The sequence below is a fragment of the Amblyomma americanum genome, chromosome 2 (assembly GCF_052857255.1).
Source record: "Amblyomma americanum isolate KBUSLIRL-KWMA chromosome 2, ASM5285725v1, whole genome shotgun sequence".
Taxonomy (NCBI): Eukaryota; Metazoa; Arthropoda; class Arachnida; order Ixodida; family Ixodidae; genus Amblyomma; species Amblyomma americanum.
The window spans coordinates 208,785,241-208,806,902 of NC_135498.1; the positions used below are offsets into that span (position 1 = coordinate 208,785,241).

The 21,662-nt window shown below is 44.8% G+C and overlaps 1 protein-coding gene across 10 annotated transcripts in view; it reads left to right on the forward strand.

The window, feature by feature from the left end:
* LOC144122120 (uncharacterized) overlaps nt 1-21,093 on the forward strand; it is a 246,248-nt gene extending 225,155 nt beyond the window's left edge. For all 10 annotated transcript variants that reach the window (XM_077655647.1, XM_077655652.1, XM_077655648.1 and 7 more), the window contains 2 exons: nt 15,885-16,032; nt 20,561-21,093. In XM_077655647.1, the coding sequence (XP_077511773.1) occupies nt 15,885-16,032; nt 20,561-20,691 (279 nt within the window). In that variant the 3' untranslated portion in view covers nt 20,692-21,093. The remainder of the gene's footprint in view (nt 1-15,884; nt 16,033-20,560) is intronic.
* Nucleotides 21,094-21,662: the final 569 nt, after the last annotated feature.

The following is a 21,662-nucleotide window of genomic DNA, read 5'->3' on the forward strand; positions in this document are numbered from 1 at the left end:
AAAACAGGAACCGGAAACTGGCACGATAACTGCGAACCTCGACGCTAGGCGCCCCTGCGATACTTACGCGCTTGAACAGAGTTCATGTAGACACCAATCGGGGCGAGTCAGAGACGAGTCACCTAGCCCGACGCTAACTCTACCCGGTCCTGTCGGGTTCATGTAGACAGGGCTACTGACTCAACGGCAGCCCGTGGGGAAAGTCCGCTCCATCCGCGCCAGTTTTCCCACACGATGAAAGCGAAACATAACGGGGGGTGCAACGAATATGAAGTGCTGACACTTATTTGGAAAGGAATAAAGTTGACACGGCTCACTTTCAGAATGCGGTTTTGTTCCTAAGGGCAGAATTTCAGTCGGGATTAGAAATAAATCTAAGAGTGGTCGGCGGGTTACTCCTACATGCCCGCGGCAAAACTGCTGAAGAGTCAGTACAGATGAATATGGCCTGTACATTATTCGAAGCAGGTGAAGCTCCGAGTAAATCATTATATGAAGTATGCCTGAAGAAATTAGACAGTGACAGGTAGGCAGCTGATGTAGTTTAAAAATTTTATTTATATATTTTATTTATGCGTGATCCTACAGCGCCGTTGAGCATTACAGTAGGGGAGATGTATTGCAAATGAAGATACAATCATAAATGCAGCAATTATCACAACGTTTCTTTTCAATACACGATTGCATGACTGCGGTACACAATTTTTCTAATCGAAACTCGCAAACACAGGACCGCCATTGACCTTACGCGCTGCTTTAAAAGAAATAATAGAAGAAAGAGTACTGCAAGGAAAATCAAGTTTAAAGGGCTCAATACTTAGAAGAAACTATAATTGAATAAAATAGAAGCAACGTAAACTCTCCAATTATTCTACTCTTCCACCGTTCATGGGGAAAAAAAATTAGAACAATTATTTTCAGTGCAGAAAGTCCGTTGAATCGCAATTAGGAAAACATAACTAGGAGACTTCTAATCAGTGAATATGCAGGGTGCAAGGAAGGAGAAATAAAGCGCTTTAAACGACAGGTAAAAAGCGTAGAAAGTAAAAACTGGATGAATTCGATGGAAAAGTTGAGGAGTGTACATCTATATTGAAACTGGAAAAGGCATAACAGGAAGGATTTGTTTTATGATAACCCAAGAGGCGCAGCCTACTATTTGAAGCTATTTGAAAATGACATTGTTGATGAATGGGCAAATTATTTATCTCAAGCGAAAAATAAAAGGACTAAATAAGAAACGCTTGAAACCAAATATCACCCTTCAGCTCAAAGTTGAATCGAAAAGACCAGCGCGGAAACAGACAGGGACACGAGAAGAAAAAACACTGACGACAGGACGAGCGCTGTTCTGTCGTCAGTGTTTTTCCTTCTCGTTGTCCCTGTCTGTTTCCGCGCTGGTCTTTTCGAATCATTTCACACCAAGTCACCCAAACGGCAATTTTGATCAAAGTTGAGAGTCAGCGCTGTGTTTGTCTTGTGTATCCCTTCTGCGCCCGCGTCTTTTGCGCTGTGTAAACCCCGTATGAACCACACTCTAGCCCACACGTCTACAACTGTTGCTCAAATATGCCCTCGAAAGCGCGGTGCACAGATCGAAAGACTTCTACTTCAAAACATTTCTGCCAAACTTCATAAAAACTGATCCGAGCAAGCTCTCTAGATATATTAGCGATATAAAGCAACCCGTCTCCGAAGTAACAGTTCGGATCAAATAATCAGTATTCAAAGGACCATTGCTCACCACTTGAACAAAAACTTTTGTGTCGTGGAGCCATCCACGCTGAGCGTCACGTGCCTGATCCATCTGAGGTGAATTTCATAACTTCTAATGGTGTGCTCTCTATGCTTTTGAACCTGAAAACAAAAACTTCCTCTGGACCCGAAGATATTGCCACGTAGAGGAGATTGCAGTCCGGGGAGCAGGAAGACAGCGAAAATGGCTGCTAAGCAAAACTGTTTATCTAGGCTTACTTGCGCCCGCAAAGAACTAAATGTGTCGGCGCCGGCGCAGCAACAAGCGGGCTCGGCGGTCGTCGAACAGAGTGCCCACCCCTGTCGGCTGTGCTCAAGTTAAAGATGATAGCGAACTTTCGAGATAGGGTGTGCAATGTTGTAAGAACATTCTGGAACAATGTAGAACCACACCCGCGTCTATAAGATCGATCGAGATAAATCTGGTTGCGTGTTGGACCGCACTGAAAGCGATAAATCCGCGTACAGGCTACTTTGAAGAATGAAGAACACACAGAACAAAGATTCGCGGCTATATTTAAAGCATGTTTCTTCGTAGGTATATGAGTCCAATCAGTTGCCACGTTTCTCGTCATTATATTTCGTGCATATCTCTTGGCACGGAATGTACCAGGTGAATAGAAGACAGCACGAGTCATGCCCTACTATCGTACCATATCATTACTGTCATCTTGCTGTCAACTTAAGAACAAGTTACCGCCACTCAGGGTAGACAGTTGCGCTAGTTGGTTTGCATTATTATGGAACATTGTTCCAGCGCAAGAAACAAGGACGAAGGTAGAAGACAGACAACACGAAGCCGGACTTCAACTGAAATTTATTGCACACTTGCGGGACTTTTATATGCAGGAAAACACCACTATCGCCACCAACCGTTCACATCTATCAACACACGCCGGTCCACAAATGACGAATGCATCTGAACTAAACAAAGGCTAATCAACCAACTGCGCACAAGAGCACATCGCAGACTTTGTTTTCTTAGAGGTATCGGGGTGGACAACATCCTGGATGTTTTTGTCAGCAACGTCTTTGGCATGAGGTTTACACACGAACTCCCGCAGTATGGTAGCATCCAATACCTTGATGTGTGCCTTATTTTTCATGAAGCGCACATGTGCTGGCAGTAGAAGCCACGGTTGAAACAACAAATAGAGAACACGGCCCGCAACCATTGCCAATGACGTGCCGCCATCCCCTATGTGCCTGGTGTAAGCGAAGCACTGGGACGTGTGCTGCGCTCGTACGACGTGCACGTTGCCCACGTTCCCACCCACAAGTTACGGCACGAACTTGTGAATGTGAAGGAAAAGCTGGAAAAGGAAAAATTTCCGGGCGTGGTGTACCGGATCCCTTGTGCTGAGTGCGATTATGTATACATAGGCGAAAGCGGTAACTTTCGTAGGCGCCTGAAAGAGCACAAGAAGGACGTAGAAAACCAAAAAGTAGTTTCCAACGCTCTTGCGGAGCATGCCGTATCAGCAGAACATCGTATCTGCTGGAATGAGGCCTCTATTATCGCCAAAGAAAGAAACGGGCTTACACGCCAATATCTTGAGTCGCTGGCGATACAAACGACTAAAAAAACACTTAATCGCAATGACGGCAATCTCCCGCCAGTGTATGCAAGATGCCTCGGACGATTATTGAAACGTATTTAACATTCGGGTTATTTTAGTAAAGCCTTCAGTGAACAAGGCTTCCGTAAGGAAGCCGAAACGTCGTTTATTGACACAAGCCTTTGTTCAATTAAAACTCTAGTTTAGGCGAGTTGGTTCATGTTGACAGAAAAACTGGTAATGGCGCAAGAAACGGGGATACAGAAGGCACACAAAAGACAGGACTGATGGCGTCAGTCCTGTCTTTTGTGTGCCTTCTGTATCCCCGTTTCTTGCGCCATTACCAGTTTTTCTATCAACAAGACTTTGGTCGGCGATTCATGTATTTTTGTTTTCCTATAACAAATTCTTAACTATCATTCGGTCAATTCCAAGCTCGTAAAAAGAGCTATTGAAAAAAAACTGCATCCGCTCTGCTATGGACAAGTCTTGCGAACATCAAGTTCGTGACAGCGTTGGTGCCAGTTAAGGCGTCTGGAGAAGGCCGATTTCCCGAAAGAAATCGCAGCCTCTGTAGTCGAAAGGCTGATTCATGAGGTAAAGTCTGGTGGGAAGCGCAGGCTAGAAGAAAAATCGCGCCCCCAACAGTGGCCTGTCGTGGTGCCATACTGGCATCAGTTCTCTCATCGTATCAAAAGGTCGGCGACAAGTGTGGAGCACGTGTGGTGTTTTCGGCACCGGAAAAACTGGGGCAGATGTGCCGCCGTGTAAATGACAAGAGGAGGCTAGCCTGCAGAATAAAGCACACAAAAGCGCTTGTTAAATGTGAGGTTGCCGTGGTATCCAGAATTCCCCCTCGCCTGCGGGAGAAGTTACATCGGCCAAACTGGGCGCTGTTTTAACGAGCGCTTGCATTCGTCGTTGCTTGCACAAGCCGGCATGCAAAGCGTTTTTGAAGGATACACGTGTTCCGCAGAGGTCCGGCACACAGCGAAGCCGGGAAATTTTCGAAGCCCTATGTATCTTGTATGAAAAAGATAAGTGTGTCAGTGCCCCATCTGTCGAGCTCGGAAAAAAGGAAATTGATTATTTGCAGGCAAATGTGATTGTAGCTTCAGGAAAGTAAAAGAGAAAAAAGAAAACAAAGTCTGCGGTGTGCTCTTGTACGCAGTAGGTTGATTTGCGTTTGTTTAGTTTACATGCATTCGTCATTTGTGGACCGGCGTGTGTTGATAGCTGTGAACGGTTGTTGGCGATAAGGGTGTTTCTCTGCATATAAAAGTACCGCAACTGTTCAATAAATTTCAGTTGAAGTCCGGCGCTCGTGTTGTCTGTATTCTCCCTTCGTCCTTGTTTCTTGCGCTGGTATCATGTTCCATAATACCGCCACTCGCATTCACAAGTTTTAGAGCGGAATTCATTTACGTAAAACCGCCAACACGGCTTCCGAAAAGGTTACCCTGCTGTGACTGTGACGCAGCTGGTGTCTGTAGTCCAGTCCGTCGCCTCAATCCTCGACAATAGCCACCAGATTAACGCACTCTCTTTAGACTTTAGCAAGGCTTTTGATGCAGTTCCTCATAATAGGCTAATAACCAAATTACAACGAATTGGTGTCCCACAGATATTTATTTCTTGGAGAAGGGACTAAGTAGCCGACAGAAATATTTTGCTCTCGGCGGGTAATAGTGCGGCTCCCTTGCCGTGACTTTCCGCAGTGCCACAGGGAAGCGTCTTGAGGCATTTACTGTTTCTGTTCTATATTAATGACATTGTAGATGCAGTTTATCCTCGTGTTGAGATACGATTGTATGCCGATGATTGCATATTATTTCGTGAAATTTGAATAATTAATATCAAAGCGGCCTGAATGCTGCCCTTGGCAACATTGTAAACTGGCGCAGCCGTTGTGGAATCGCTCTTAATATGGAGAAAACTCTTTCTATCTGCATTACACGAAAAAAGAATACCACAAAATATAATTATAACCTCGGGTCTTCTGAGCTAAAGGAAGTCAGTGCTGTCAAATACTTAGGCGTGACAACTGCAAGTGATCTGGAATACAAACATTGATAATATCTATGTAGCATCATTTACAAAACTGCGTTTCCTGAAGCATAAGCTCCGTAATTCTCCATCCAATGTAAAACTTCTTAACTACCTTTCTTTAATCAGGCCAAAACTTGAATACGCGTTCATAGCCTGGGATCCGCACACTACATCGTATATAAAGAAACTTGAAAAAGTGCGAAGGAAAGCTCTCAGGTTTGTGTTCGCGAAATTTTCGAAATCGGATTCTCCTATTGATTTACTGCAAACTGAGGATATAGCGCTCCTAGAAAATCGACGAAAAAATTTTCGTTTAGAATTCTTTTCCTTGGAGCCATACAGAAAGCTTGGACTTTAGCCGTCCCAATATTTAATTCCACAGCACTCATGCGAACGGGCTAGCATAGGAAAATTTATGAATATTCTTCGTGCGCATTCTTCTCCTCAGGTTGTTTGGTGCGGCTCATAAGTGGTAATTGTCCAAATTGTGTTTTTATATGCAGACTGTTTTTTACCTCTTACGTTATTGGCGTTGACAAGTTTTTGCTTTTTAGGTTGTTTTCATTTCGTTTTAGTTGTTTGTGGCATCTGTAGGGTCGCATGACGTTTTATCTGTTTTTAAATTTCTGACTCTGCTGTTGCTTCGCTTGCTTGGGCCCTTTTAGGCTCGCTCTTTGTTGTTAAAGTGTTCTTGACACCCCACTTTGGCCACAATGTTGTTTGGCACTTGTTTTTCCTTGGTTTTTTGCTGGTTAAAGTACTTTTGATATGCTCACTTCATAAAGTTTCACCCCTTTTTTCACGTTTTGTGGTTTTTCCTTCTGGTTCAAGCATGTTTTGGCCGCCCCTCGATGACTGTGGATTAGGTTGTAATCTTTGGCCCCCTGACTGTCACGTGGTGTTTTGGCATATATTGTGCTGGGTGTTTCTCGACAATAAAGAGTTGTTAGTCAGCGCTCGTCCTGTCGTCAGTGTTTTTTCTTCTCGTGTCCCTGTCTGTTTCCGCGCTGGTCTTTTCGAATCATGTCACACCAACTCGCCCAAACGGCAATTTTGACCATACAGTTTGTTGTTTAAGCGCGACCGGGGCACCACAAAGAGGAAATGTTGCCGGAGATAGCAGCCAACTGAGAACGCACGGCGCACTGTTACAGCTCAGCCACGTTTTACAGCAATAACGCTACTCAATGCAAAACTCGAGTTTCAGTCCGTGTGTTCGTATGAGCACCAAATTTCGCACTTAGCAATTTCAGAACAACAAGCTTACGGGACACTAGAAAAGAATTGAATTTCGCTACTATCGATGGAATACCAGCTTCTATAAGCACAAAAACACTACTGTTTTTTTTAAAACAAAGCTCTTGTAAGTTAGAAAAGAGAGAGCTAAAATGCAGGTATCGACGCCACAGGGAACTTTCGCAAGTGCAATTGTGACGATGAAATAGGAGAAAACACACATCAAATCTCTGAGGCTGACGAACTTGCGTAAAGGTTTTGTGTTTGATCGATATTGAAGCATAGAAGTTTTGTTTTGATACCACGGGTGCACTTTTATCACACAATGAAAACCAAAAAAGAAAACCGGAATGTTGGAAGTCAAAGAAAACCTATATTTTGCTGCGGAACAGGCGGCCAGCTGAGTTTCGGAATGCTTTGAAGAGCTTTGCGGCTATGCCTTCACCGTGCCCGCATAGTTTCGTTATGTGGCTCGGTTTACAAAGGCGGAGCACTAGAGGGCTTCAGAGTGCCTCTATAAGTGCTCCTCAGAAGAATTTCGTGCAAGGGCACGGAACTGCGACGAGGAATAAAAAGTTGCCGTCTCCGACTGGAAGACTTTGAGTAACGAGCTTTGGCTGTTTGATTCACTAGAATTGATATAAATGAGATCAAAGTAAGGTACACCAAAGGAAATACGGGTTTGTAGATTTATTTTATTTATTTCTACTTTTCGTTTCTAGTTTTCGCCGACATCTTGAATATATAAGTGATGTCACAAACCAATCAGTAATCGGATATATCAGTTACGTCACCAATCAATCACCAATTTGATATACTAATGACGTTACCGATCAATCACCAATTGGGTTGCTATATCAATTTACTATGAAGGTCGCCATCTTGAATTCCTCGGACTTGGAAAATTTCACGCTGAAGGGAGGTGGTCGCAGACCCCAAGAAATCGAGAAATGTGATGAATAAGTGCTAACGCTCTTAAGAGCTGTGTATAGGCCTCCACAATAGCACACGCACCGCTCGGCGTGTTCGCTTCGTCAACGTACCAAGACACTGGGCTGCATAACCAGTCTGCGACGACTATTACAAAATTTAAATATGCCCGCACGCACCAGTCGCTACACATCAGTCGTGACGGTGGTTCAGTAGTGACACCGACGCTGCCGAGTACTCGGCGCTAGGGCTTTATCCCCATACCGGCCGCCTCAGCCCTCAAGAGCGACGAATGTTGTGTAAGGTCGAGGCCGCTGAATGCAGGCCGCAGTTCTTTGCGATAACTTCATTGTCCGAATCGGGAACGGGGTCCATCGTTCAAATGTAAACGATGCGACGACGGCTGATAGAGGCCTTCAACGGCAGTAGTTTGCATTGCGGCTGCTGCTCCGGTTTCGCAGCCAGCAATCACAGAGTCCTCGTTTACGTTTCTTCTGCTTAACGTCACTCTTCTCCTATTGCATGATCAGTGAAACCAGAGTCTTAACCTTTGAGGCAGCAAAAAGTTTTTCAACTCCGAATCCAAATTTTTAGCAATAAATGTACGTCTCGCTGAGGGACAAGTGGCAACAACGCCAAAAAATGGCGAACTATAGGATTGTAATAACAAAAAATCAATGGCGTTGTCGTCAGTGTCCCTTTTACTGAGATGTCGAAGCATACTTTGTTTATGGCCAATGCGATGGTGTCTTTAAATTAGAGCCGGTTCGTTTGCAAAATAATCCTAATCACACACCCAAAGTTTGGCCTACAATTATTCCCTAAGTTTGGCCTTGATCGATTTGGTCCCAAATCAATGTCCAGGTGAAATTTAACGTGCTCGATACGATGGTGGTCTTCAAATTGGACCCAGCCCGCTCCTATATTTGGCCCACCCTCCAAATTTCACTTTCTTCGACCAGAGCCAAAATCGATCTCCACACTAATTTGATTACAGGCATCGCAATGGTAGTCTCTAAACTTGACCCAGGTCACTCCTAAGGTTGGCCAGTCAACCCGCCCACATTTGACCTTCGATTTCGGCCTTAGATGATCTAGTCATTCCGTTTTTTTCACCATCCTTTGACATTTGGGAGGCCTCGACATATAAACGGAATCAAGTCGTGTAACAATATTCGGGGGATATACTAGCAACAACAGCTATCGCTCGACCATGTGATGTAACATTGGTAAAGCACTGTTAGTTTTTTCAAATTATATGACCGCCTCATGATGTAAAGTATCGCTGCTACCCTTTGTCTATGCAGTGCACGTGCACCACGCGTATGCGCCTATGCAACTGAAATGGCGTGGTGTTCAGGATAACTTGCATTCTGCAGTCTTTCGGCTTGGTGGTTCAACGCCTCTCAGATACGATGAGGGCAAGGTTTTCCAAAAGCGTTCTTTAGGCTCGACATGGCAATAGAGGGGGTTTGTTGGCGTGCTGTTCATGGCGCCAGCAGACGCCATGACATTTTAAACAGGGTCGAATATCTAAAAATCTAACTTGGCCATGGACAAGAAATTCATGCACTAGGTCAAGAGGGCTCACTACAGTTTCAGACACAGCCAACACCTTATAGCTTTCAAATTCAATGACCTCCGCATCAAAATTTAAACCAAGTAAATAAACATGCACAATGCTGAATACGTTGAGAACACTCTTCTCCTTGAGCGAGGCGTAAAGAAAGCTTACGAAATGAGTCTGTAATGGGCTACTGAGACTGCGTCGATGAAGAACCTAGCGCATGCAACCTATTTTTCCTGGTGTGATGTCCCTTTATACACTGTATGTTAAGCGTAAATAGAAGGCTAAATGTTCTTAAAATCGACGATCTGGAAACCCAGCTGTGTGTTTCAAAGCCATGCAACCATTATTGTAGAAAAAGTGATCAACACATTAAACTAGGAGGTTCTGCGGTAAAGAATAAAATAGATATTTAATATCAATTGAGAAAGCCTGGTGGCATTCGTCCGAATAACTATTATAGATCTTGAACTCCTGGTTAGAGTTTCACACAGTGAAATTGTCGTCCAGAGATGAACACTTTTGATGACTCTAAGAAGACAGATTCGAATCCACGTGTCGCACAAGTCACCTGATCAAAAAATGCTGGCGCTTTAACGAAGTTAAACCGAGCAGACGTGCCAAAGTAGGTGTTCATTCATGAACTGTAGGGGGCTGTTAGGCTCAGTCTTAAAGGTATTACACAATATCTTAAGTGGGTTAATGCGCATATATGCATTATTCGTCATTCTCTGCTTAACATTCATAGATGGCACGGAGGGCTCGTACCACTACCAGCGCAGTGGTGCAGCAGATAAGAGATGCGCAACTGCACTGGCAGGTGGATATTTGTATCACAGCCGCCGGTTTAGAAATTGCGACCCACGTTGCTCTTCCAAAGCAACCTGTCGTGCAGAACGCGCGAAGCTCCTCTGGTTGCTACCCGAGCTTACCCGTGTAGCACCTCGAGTTGCTACGCAACGGCTTAAACTCCTACGTACATACGTGCGATCTTGGGCCGGTACCCATCAACACGAGTTAATACACGAGCTTACCCGAATTACTGTCCGAGCTTACCAAATTAACTCACGTAAGCTCTCTTTTTATGAGAACTACAAAGCGATGCAAATGAATACACTGAATACACTGAATATCACTGAATACAGAGAGCTATGGACTAAGTACTCCGCCATTTTAAAGAAGATCTTGACGACAGTATCGCCACATTTTTTTTAAATATGAAATGTAAATATGCATTTTTCAAGCAGAACTACAATGAAAGATTTTCAACCATTATGCCACATAGTACGAAATTTTAAACGTATATGAAATACTAGCCATCAGTGTTTTTTTTTCCTTTTGGAAAACAAAGTTATAGGATTTGTTCAAGCCTGTTTATACCATCTAAGCGCAAAAATGTTTGGCATTATTAAGGAGCAGTGCGCCAGCAAAATCACGCACAGGAAGAAGGTAGCCATGTTGTTTCTGGTGCGCTCCTCCTTAAAAATTGCAAACCATCTAGCCCAGCCTTCAGCTTTACTGAAAAATAATTGAACTATATTATGTAAAAACCGGTACGAAAAGGCTTAACCTATTCATCAAGCTTGGGCTACCTCTGTAGTAGGCCCTGATTCAGCGCTTTTTTTTCATCCTTTATTTTCGAATGTTAGCCGTTAGCATTCAACGAACCCATGTTCTATCAACTGCAATCACACGTTGTCTCGTATTCCTCAATAACTATGGACAGTTCGTTTACTGTACCGTATACATGTTTATTTTAGCACTGAGAGGCTGTTATATTCAATACAGTGTTTTTAAAACTTTTCCACTGTACTTTCCTTCAACCGTAAATTTCAGTGGATTTTTATTTTATCTTATTATTTATTGATACCTCAAAGGCCCTATTACGGGGTATTACATGAGGGGTGGGCGTGGAATACGACAATAAAGCTTGCAGCTGAGTTTACAGGAGATTTTCAATGAGGAGATGAATTGATGATGGTCTGTTAACAAGGCGATATGGGCGGGGAGGTCGTTCCAGTCGTGGGCTGTTCGTAGGAAAAATTATTTTGGAATGTTTCAGTATGGGCGCGCTGGAGGTAAACGGCTTTTGGTTGGCTGTGGCAGGATAAGCGATGCGCTGGACGGATGAAGATGTCCGAGGCAAGCTATGAAAAAATCTGGTACATAGGCAAAGGCGAAGTGTAAAAACTGACGGAATCTGCTCAAGTCAGATATTTTAAGCTGTGTGTTTTACTTCGCTTATCAGCGTGTACGCAGGGTAAGGATAATAGTAAGTCTAGTTGATGTTTCTAATTACTCGCATTTTTCGTTAAATTGTATACTGGGCGCTCTTTCGATGTGATTTATTTTACCTTTATTAATTCTCCACCGACCCACACAGCTTAGCGAAAAAAGGCTGTGCTAAAAATGCATTTACAATACATTGTATTAATTTCATATTAATATAGATTTTTCCTATGCTCAAAATTGCAATTCGAATACTTTCTGAGTATTGTGATGACCCCCATAATGCGCAGGTCCACACGGGACGGAGAGGCAAAGAGACACCGTATGGCTCAGTTTAAACAAACAGGTATATTCAATAATTACACATGATTAAGATTATACATCAGAGGCTGGGGCGTCCGAGCTTACGTGCCGACGACTTCATGGGGGCGATGGAGTGGCTCCGGAGTTGGGCTCGAGCGGTTGCTGGCAGAAGCTGCACGCCGTCGGGCTTCCGCGCTGAAGGCCCTCTTGGCGAACGATGTAGTCCTGAGCGTTCTCCTTCCGTACTGCCCCTCGATTTTTATATCCTCTTCTCCACACTCCCTAGGGTGAGGACGCCCACGCCGGAGGGGAAGGAGGGGGGGCTAGGGCTTTCACTTGGGCGCACAAACATACCACCGCACTTATTGTCTCGCCCCCCTCACATGTTGAGTCCGAGGGAAAGAATGTTGTCTTCGCGGTAGCGCATAGCGTCGGCTGTGGTACGGCGCGCTCTGGATCGCTGACAGTTCCCTTGTCCTGGAATGTGCCCGGGAGGGCCGCCCCTGAAACCGCCACGCCAATTGGGGAGGATAAAGCCTGTTTCCCCGCGGCGGCGGCGGCGGGTCCGGTTGGGTCCGGTTGGGCTTAAACCCCTTCGTTCTGGTTGTCACTCTCAACGAGCATGGCTGGGTAATTGATGATGCCTGTCATCTGGGTCTACGTCTACGCCGCGCCGTCGAACGTGGAACCTCGTAGCACACACAAGGAATGTACCTCGTAGCACACACAAGGAATGTACCTCGTAACACACACAAGGAATGTACCTCGTAGCACACAAGGAATGTCACACTCGCTCACCCTCCAGAAGAATGTTCTCCGAACATTTGAGTCCCTGCAGCTCCCCTTGTCTTTCTGAATCGCCTCGCACAGTGCGTCCGACAAAACACTTTTCGCTGCACTCAACACCACTGCACAACACCATATGCCTCCGCTTTCATAACTGGCGTCTCCAGGGGCAGCACTGATCTTCTTTTACAGATAAACATGAAACTTAGCACCCAAGCCTCTCCTTTCTAGTCCAAACTGGACGAAATAAATTTACCACAGTTACAAAGGAGCTCCCACTTCTAGCACGATCACGGCACAGACAAAAATATAGATAACGAAAGGAAGTAGGGCAGGTTCTGCATGCGCTCCGCATGCTCCCCTGTGAAGGTGTTACTTAATGACAGAAAGGTTTAACTACCAACTCCGATAACTTAACACATAAGCACATAGCAATGTTATGAGCTGTGGCATTACACAATTCTAACCAGTTCAAAACTCCGCTCTGTTTACACCATTAGTCCGACTTAGCTTTCCGATTTCGCAGCGGATATCGGCCTTCATGAGTCATACTAAGTAAGTCTGTGACCCTTTGTCTGCTTTGGGACTCGCGAGGGCTCGTGGCAGGAGCCTCTCCTGGCGTTATCTGCGCGGCAACCTCGCGCGCTCTGGATCGCTGACAGTTCCCTTGTCCTGGAATGTGCCCGGGAGGGCCGCCCCTGAAACCGCCACGCCAATTGGGGAGGATAAAGCCTGTTTCCCCGCGGCGGCGGCGGCGGGTCCGGTTGGGTCCGGTTGGGCTTAAACCCCTTCGTTCTGGTTGTCACTCTCAACGAGCATGGCTGGGTAATTGATGATGCCTGTCATCTGGGTCTCCGTCTACGCCGCGCCGTCGAACGTGGAACCTCGTAGCACACACAAGGAATGTACCTCGTAGCACACACAAGGAATGTACCTCGTAACACACACAAGGAATGTACCTCGTAGCACACAAGGAATGTCACACTCTGGTGGCAGCGGTGGGATATGGTGTTGTGCAGTGGTGTTGAGTGCAGCGAAAAGTGTTTTGTCGGACGCACTGTGCGAGGCGATTCAGAAAGACAAGGGGAGCTGCAGCGATCCAGAGCGCGCGAGGTTGCCGCGCAGATAACGCCAGGAGAGGCTCCTGCCACGAGCCCTCGCGAGTCCCAAAGCAGACAAAGGGTCACAGACTTACTTAGTATGACTCATGAAGGCCGATATCCGCTGCGAAATCGGAAAGCTAAGTCGGACTAATGGTGTAAACAGAGCGGAGTTTTGAACTGGTTAGAATTGTGTAATGCCACAGCTCATAACATTGCTATGTGCTTATGTGTTAAGTTATCGGAGTTGGTAGTTAAACCTTTCTGTCATTAAGTAACACCTTCACAGGGGAGCATGCGGAGCGCATGCAGAACCTGCCCTACTTCCTTTCGTTATCTATATTTTTGTCTGTGCACACACAAGGAATGTACCTCGTAGCACACAAGGAATGTCACAGTATGCTAGGAGTAATATTTTGAGCATTCATACATATGCAACAAAATATATTTTCCGTCCGCTTAGTATGTTTATACACATTCAACATGTACTAAAATATACGCTAGATACTGTAAAGATACACTAAATTATACAATATTTACATGAAAAAATTTACAAAGAATATAAAAGAATTACATTAAAAGTATACATTTAATACATTAAAAATATATGCACTTCGGCTTAAAAAAGGTACTGATCAATACCGGATGGTACTCATCAATGTTGTCAACAGGAGAAGTTGTGACTGAACTGGCTATAAGCATCAGGAGACCAACAATCCCAGAGAAAATGCGTTGTCATCAAGAAGTCAATGACAATGCAAGGTCACGTCACGGGACCTGAACGAGAAAGATGTGGCCACAGAGGAAGCGCGGACGGAAAGCGACATCAGCAAACAGGAACTGCTCCGGCAAGCGCGATACTTGGCTTGGCTCATATATACCCCCGAGAGGAGACACATTGTCTTTCCCGGTGAGGCGCTTTTTGCGCAAAGACTGTGGGCCGCCAAACTGTCTCACAAGTGTCAGAGTAGCCACTTTCGGATCTGCCGACTATCTAAAACCGAATGTCTAGTCATAACTTGCGCCAGGCATCGGTCAGGTGTCGTACTGTCAACCAGCAAATACATGGGCGTCTATAGGAGGCGGTCGGCCTTACGAGTCGGGGTCCTTTTCGCTGGCATGTTCGGTCCCTGAGGTGCGCATGGCGTCCTTGGCGGTACAATGATATCACGTTGTCTACACGTGATTTAATTAAGTGGTGATTGCCTTCCTGCTAGAAGTTAAAATTAACGAATGGACGACAGAAAAAAAGCACTAGGTTATTCCACGGCAGCTTGAAGTGTGCTGCAAATATGCTGACGCGGACTGCCTGTTTGTTAGAATTGAAGGATACTCTGCACGAAGTAATTTCTCATTAGCATTAGTACACTTCAAATACAGTGCAAAGATGTAATTTGTAATTTTCTAATACTCGATTTCGAGCACTAACTGTTCAACGGTAGCTTGAAGTGTGCACGTGCTGGAAGTATGTTTACGGGGACATCTCATTCGTAGGAATTGAAGTATACTTTGGACGAATTAATGCCGTATTTGTGAAAGTACACTTTCAATATATTGCCAATATGCAAATGCATTTCTCAAAGCGCGATTTCAGGCACTAGATTGTTCTTCGGCAGCTAGAAAGGTGCTTAAAATATGTTTAAAAGGACTGCCCGTTTGTTAAAATTGAGGTATACTTCAAACGAATTAATTTCATATTTACGAAAGTGCACATTTAATACATTGAAAAGATAATAAACCCGCATGGTTTATGTCACGTATTTTTGGACAATTTTAAGAATATATTTCGAATACCAAGCATAAAATTTCAGGAACCTATTTCCGTGATATATTCAGTGCATTCATTAGTACAAAGTATGTTTAAAATGCATTATAAATATCCCGCCGTATATTTCAAACGTATTAGTTTTATCTAAGGGATGTCTGACTTCAGCAAAAATTCCGTCATTTTCTTCACTTCGTTTGCCGTGCTCTTGTCATCGAAGAAAAGTATTGAGTTTGAAGTGCAACAGCAAGCTTGACGGCATCACCATAGAGATGCATTTTCAAGTTTCTAAGCTCGAAGAGTGAATTGGCTGCCAGAGACGACAATAGCCAGCATGCGCTCTGGCGAGGTACATAGAATAAGGCTTTTATGTAATTCCAATATGAACGTTGTGCTTTTCTTAATCTGCATTCTCGATTGACGGGTTGTTGAACTAATCTCAAAATCTACAGCTAAAGATGTAAGGCATCGTTACACTGTTTATTTCGGTTAGCTGGTACTTAATCGTTGAATTTGTGGATCTGTGCGTTAGTGCCGTAGCAATGTATCGCTTTTTTCTCTCTGTTCAGGAATTCAGATCTGATAACCAGACAACCTTTGCGCAGGTGACATCGGCCCTTTTCCTGGCCTGTGTCGCTACCCTCAAGGGAGTACTCGTCGCCGACAACTTTGGTGCCAACGCAGTGCCTATTTTCTGGGGTGCCAACGGCCTCGCTCTTGTCCCGCTGCTGCTAGGGAACCCTTTCATAACCGGTAGGTATGGGAAATTTTAAAACTGGGTTGTAGCTCAAAATCAAAAGCGTCCAATATAAATGCAAGTAAAACCAAACACTCTATATAAAGCACTCATCTCTGCGGAGAATAAATCCAAATAACTTTAACAACAAACTCGCATTGCACGACAAGATCTGTACGCATTCTTGTAGTTGCAGTTTTTCGCCACCCGCCCGCATCGGTTTTCATTGTACGTTTCTAAATCCTGCTACAGTTGAGGCAAAAATTGTACATCCATGTAGGTAATGCAATATTTTCAGTACTTCGAACGATCGCAACGCCCTGAAGAGGTTACGGATTTTCTGCGTGTTTTTCAAGGCACCCTCAGCTCTCTTTCAATGACGCTACCGCGGCAAAAACACGTGATGTTACATCAAGCTTCTAAAGTAAGGTAACCGCTGGTACTTAACGGCACCGCAGCGGATTCAAGAGAAGGGAAACGTGGCAGGCGGCGGTACAAGGTTACGTGGGATAATGAGGTTAAGAAGTTTGCGGGGATACGGTGGGCGCAGCTGGCAAAAGCCAGGGTTATTTGGAAGACACGGCGAGAGGCCTTTGCCCTGCAGTGGGTGTATTCAGGCAGATGATGATGATGATGATGACAATGACCGAAGAAGCACATGAGGTAGTGTGCAGATAATATGTCCCCGAGAAACGGTTTACGTACGCAGGGCTGGTTTACTTATACGCGCAAGAGGCTGTTGGGACGCGCAAGGCAGCAGACAGCTCGAGAGATGAATACGAGAAAACAACTAGCCCCGAGATGGCTCAAAGTTTGCCAACTGCCAGGCAATACAGTTTAGCCGCTATACGGCGCCACTATATGAGTTAGTAGTGTGGCAATATGCAGCATTACCAAAAACTTTGTACACCTTTATTGTACAACGATGATTTGCGAAATTGGTTATGCACGGTGAGGTACTTGTGTGTGCTGCCTTTACTAGGTAAGCTGTATAGACCTTTGTCGCACCAATATTCGTGGTAAAAATGCATGTGTATGTGTGTGCGGGCGTGCGGGCGTCTGTCTGTCTGTCTTCGCCTGGGCGAGGGTGGTTGCTGCATAGCCGCTATTTATAATCTGGTGCTTTGGCAAGCGGCGCGGCAAGCGCACGCGCAGTAACGATGTCTTGTCACATTCTAGAAAGGCTGTCCTTGACGCGTACGCTCCTTATGCGGAGCCGCAACACATAGGCATCATGGGGCGATCGGAAGTTTCGGCAAGTTCGTTTAGGTAAACCTCCGTGTTTTCGCTTCAGTTAGGCGCCGTGTTCTCCCTCCGTTTCGTTGAATAGGATTTTTTGCAGCCAAAAAGCAGGAGGCAAACGAAGCGGCGAACAACTCATGACAAGGGCTGGGTGGTAATTGAATTTTTTTCTGGAACGCACACCTCTCAGTAGCAGCCACGCATGCTACACAAAATAGTTGTATAAAAAACAAATGCCTGAGGTGTGAGTGCTTGAGATGGGGAACTTACACAGGTATCGTTATTTTTCGCAATCTGCAAGGCCTCCAAGATTTTACGTGCTTTTATGTTGTCCATGGCATAGAATAGACACATCCGTAAGACGGGGGCAACATTTCATGTCACATTGCAACTATGCCGTGCAAGACTGCCATCCTCTCCTGTGGCAATTTTTTTTTCTGTGCTTGCGCACACGTTCATTCACAGTCACCCATCTGTCCGATGCAGAATTTTCGACCATAAACTTTTTATATTTTATGGTTTTTGGGGCGTTAACCAATAGGAAATATATTGTAAATATTTTATGCCTTAGAGATAATTGGTTACAAAGCAGAAGAAGAACAAGGGACCCATTGAATCCGAACCCACGACCTCTGTATTTCGCGTACAGTGCTCGACTGACTGAGTTACTGCGGCAGCTGTTCGATTTTCTTCTTTCGGTGGTGTTTCTGCAGCGTGTAACCCAACCTTGCGAGTGTTTACCAGCGCCACCCCTGTTCATAGAGGCGGGCGTAGGACGTCCTGTATTACAGGCAGTGACACACGGAACGAAAGAAAAACGAATAAAAGATGGCAACATTCTCCCATGTTATCTTTGGATTCGCTTTCTTTTGGCTTCCCTTATTTGTGTGTTTTAACGAGCACTTCATTTCTCTAACCTTGTCTACTCAATGGCTTAACAACTGAGGGCCTCGATTCTGGAAGTCGCGATGGCAGCCGTTCCGCAGTCGTTCCACGTGTCACTCGCGCTAAGACAGTAGGTACTACGTCTGCCGCTATGAACGAGGGTAGCGGTGGTGAACTACCTAAAGGTTAGGTTACATGAAATATAATTACTCCCAAAGCAAAGGATCACCAGCCGCCGCAGCAGATGAATTGGTGGAGCACCGAATACGATATACTGTGGTCGGGAATCCAGATCCCGGTAGTGGCGTGTGGTTATTTTTGTTTTGTTTTCTAATAAGTAAAACAAACATTCAAACATTTCCCAACACTTTCTTTTTTTTCGTTGGGATTTCCTTCCTTTGTATGTCATAATGCGCCCCAATTTACCTAACCTTGTGTGTTCAACTAGGGTATTCATATAAGAGACAATGGACAATTAGTCAACGAGGGCGGCGAAATTCTGTGCTGTGTTCTGAGAGGGAGGGCATTGTCGGTTCTGGCCACCGAGGTTAGGCCACACGCAGGCTTGGTTTTGCAATTCAATCAACACGCGGAGTTTTTTTTTATCTAATGAAGAATACACTCGAAAAAAGAGTCGAACCCCGGTCCTCTTGCACGTGAGGGGGATAATGATGATTATGATGTCTTTAAAAGATACTGCTGAAAGCAATACAGCATTGCCGTGAGCGTAGCTTCCGACTCTGTATATGTTGCAGGGTTTTAAAAGGTGTAATTAAATATTGTTTCCATTCAGCGACATGCGGTTCATGGTTTATGGTTTATTGGCGTTTACCGTCACAAAGCGCCTCAGGCTATGAGCGACGCCGTAGTGAAGGGCTCGAGAAATTACGACAACCTGGGGCTATTCAATATGCAGTGATATCGCACACTACCGTGACCTCTAGCATTTCGCCTCCATCGAAATTCGACCGCCGCGGGCGCGACCGAACCGCATCTTTCGGGTCAGCAGCCGAGCGCCATAACCAGTGAGCCGCCACGATGGCATTTGGCGACATGCGTGATTTTTCCTAGAATTTCGGTACTGCTTAAAAATAAGGACATTTCAAATCAAATTCATAACTCTACGAATACTATATTCGTCGTCAAACATGGCTACCTTTGAAAGGTGGCTGCAAAGTGATCGCCACATCCTCGCAATACTTTGTTTTACTTCAGGAAAGATGTCTGGTGTATTACATTAGAATACGAACCTACAGATTCTGCATTCGCTACAGCTCTGCGTTTCTGCGAAAAGATGTCACCTCTAAAATACATTCGCTCTGCGACTGCTAGCTATTCTCCACTGTGTCTAAATGCGTGAAGTGCATTCGTGCACGAAGCAACACTATTGTCACTGCGCGTAACATACTAATGCCACATAAACATGCCAGTATGGGTAGCTGAACAATCTTTGTGTTTCTTTTTTGATTTTACTCGAGAAAAATTTCATTATGCAGGCCTCGTGAGCAGAGTGACTGCGCCCGAATGTGGACTTACTGGCTGCTTTAACAACGCTAAATGCAATTAATAAAAAAATTGAAACGTCCTGTATTTTTTAGCTGTCATTAGCTTCAAAGAAAATAACTGCTGAGAGCTTTGCAATCAATTCATTACTGAGCCATTACTTAACAATGTCCGGAGTCCGAACATATGTCCTCCTTTTCGACACCCTAATTATCCGCATCAATAGAAAGCCTTGACCCCGCCGAAAACTCTGCAGCTCATTCCACACTTAACGACTCCTGTCAGTGTAGCACAAATGGAAATCTTTTCACGTTTATATCACTGGGTGATTGTAAAAAAATTGGTGACCTCGGTGATTTTCAAATATTTACAATCACTGCATCTTTCGGTCTTCTTGCTTTAGTCCCAACATCTTTGCTTGTTCTCGCCCGAACTACTCCCAGGTGACCAGCATACTCTATTCTACTGTAGTGACACGCTGGCATTGTTTCTTCTTAGAGGAATCAAAGCATGAAAACAACTTGCTTTCACCACTAGTGATAACAACCGGCTCCGTTTTGAACAAGAATGAGCCGAAACATCACTTGCATGAAGATGAATTCCATGAAGGTACTGAGGTGTATTGACGTTTGTATTTTATTTTTATTTTTAGAATTACAGTTTTCTTTTGTACAAGTCTTAGCTATTGCGAGCACCTTTACTCCACCTTTATTCTTTTGTACGTAAGTTCTACACTGAAGGTGTGTGAGCAGATTAGCCTTCCACCAGACTTCAAAATCCATGGCGTCATCGCCACAGACACTGCTAGCGATTTTAGCTCTGAATTACTGGTGTGAAAGTTTTGCTGCAATCTAAGCCGCACTCAGCTGCAATCGAACATTACTGCTTGTGTGCGCTTTTATTCTTTCTTTGCAGGCTATTTTCGAGACACAATGGGATCGTACGATAATCTTTTGCGTCTACTGGCTGGCCTGCAGCTTTTCACGGCCTTGGCCTTCTTCATCCTTGCCTTCATCCAAGGGAAGCGGAATGTGAGGCCGTCTTAGCAAGCGCTGCTCTAGGAAGGTTTAAGCTTGAAATATTCAGCAACTACTCCAGAAGACGACATCCCCAGGCTGTTCAGCTCCGGTGACGTGAGGGAAAAGGCAGCGCCGGATGTTAAAGCTTCAGGCCTCCACCACAACGCACGTTTGCTGCTCCACAACTTGCCTTGATGCGTGAGCCCTCGACGATTACCTGCAACACCTTCTGTCGCTGGAGATGCCCGTGCAAAAAACTGGCTGTTTTTTTGTGTGTTTAGCGAAGCTGCGAATATGTTACTGCGAAATAATGTTACAGGGAGCTCAATAAACGAAAGTGTCGTCGTTGATCAGTGTTGCTGCTGAAAAATGTTTTTTTTTTAAGAATTGATTATTAAACTATTGACTAGAGTCCCCATTCCAAAATTGCAATGGTTGAAGCAGTTACGACGGCCTTGTTTACGAGCAATTTCAGGCTCTCAAGACCTGCGTTGAGCTGCGCGGCCTCCCACTGGTGAGGCATTGCTATGGGGTAGGGGGACATGGCCTTGTTCTTCTTGCAGGCCCATGGCATTTTATAGACACACGATATTTATACACAGCGCCGATTTTCTCGCCTGTAATGTTGCGGGCATGAGGTGTGCAGAGATTTCGGAGTGTGAAAGGGATTGGTATGTAGCCGTTCTAATGTTTTTTCTTGGCTCTCGCGTAATTCTTTCCAGGGTTTGGGAAATTATTATTGTTCTACCTAAATCTCTACAATTTCAGCAAAGGTTTAGAGCATTACATTACAGGTATTGCAACAGGAATTATAGGGTCCCATTATAGATATTCCAGAGTGAAATAATATACTGACTAGTGTTTACAGAGAGACACATACCGGCAGCCAGGATAGCTGCAAGCAGCGCCAAGCGAACGGAGTTGGAAATCTTCGTTTTCGTCCATTGGCGACTCGTGGCATAGTGCATACCTTCATCGTCATCTTCAGCCCGGTTCAC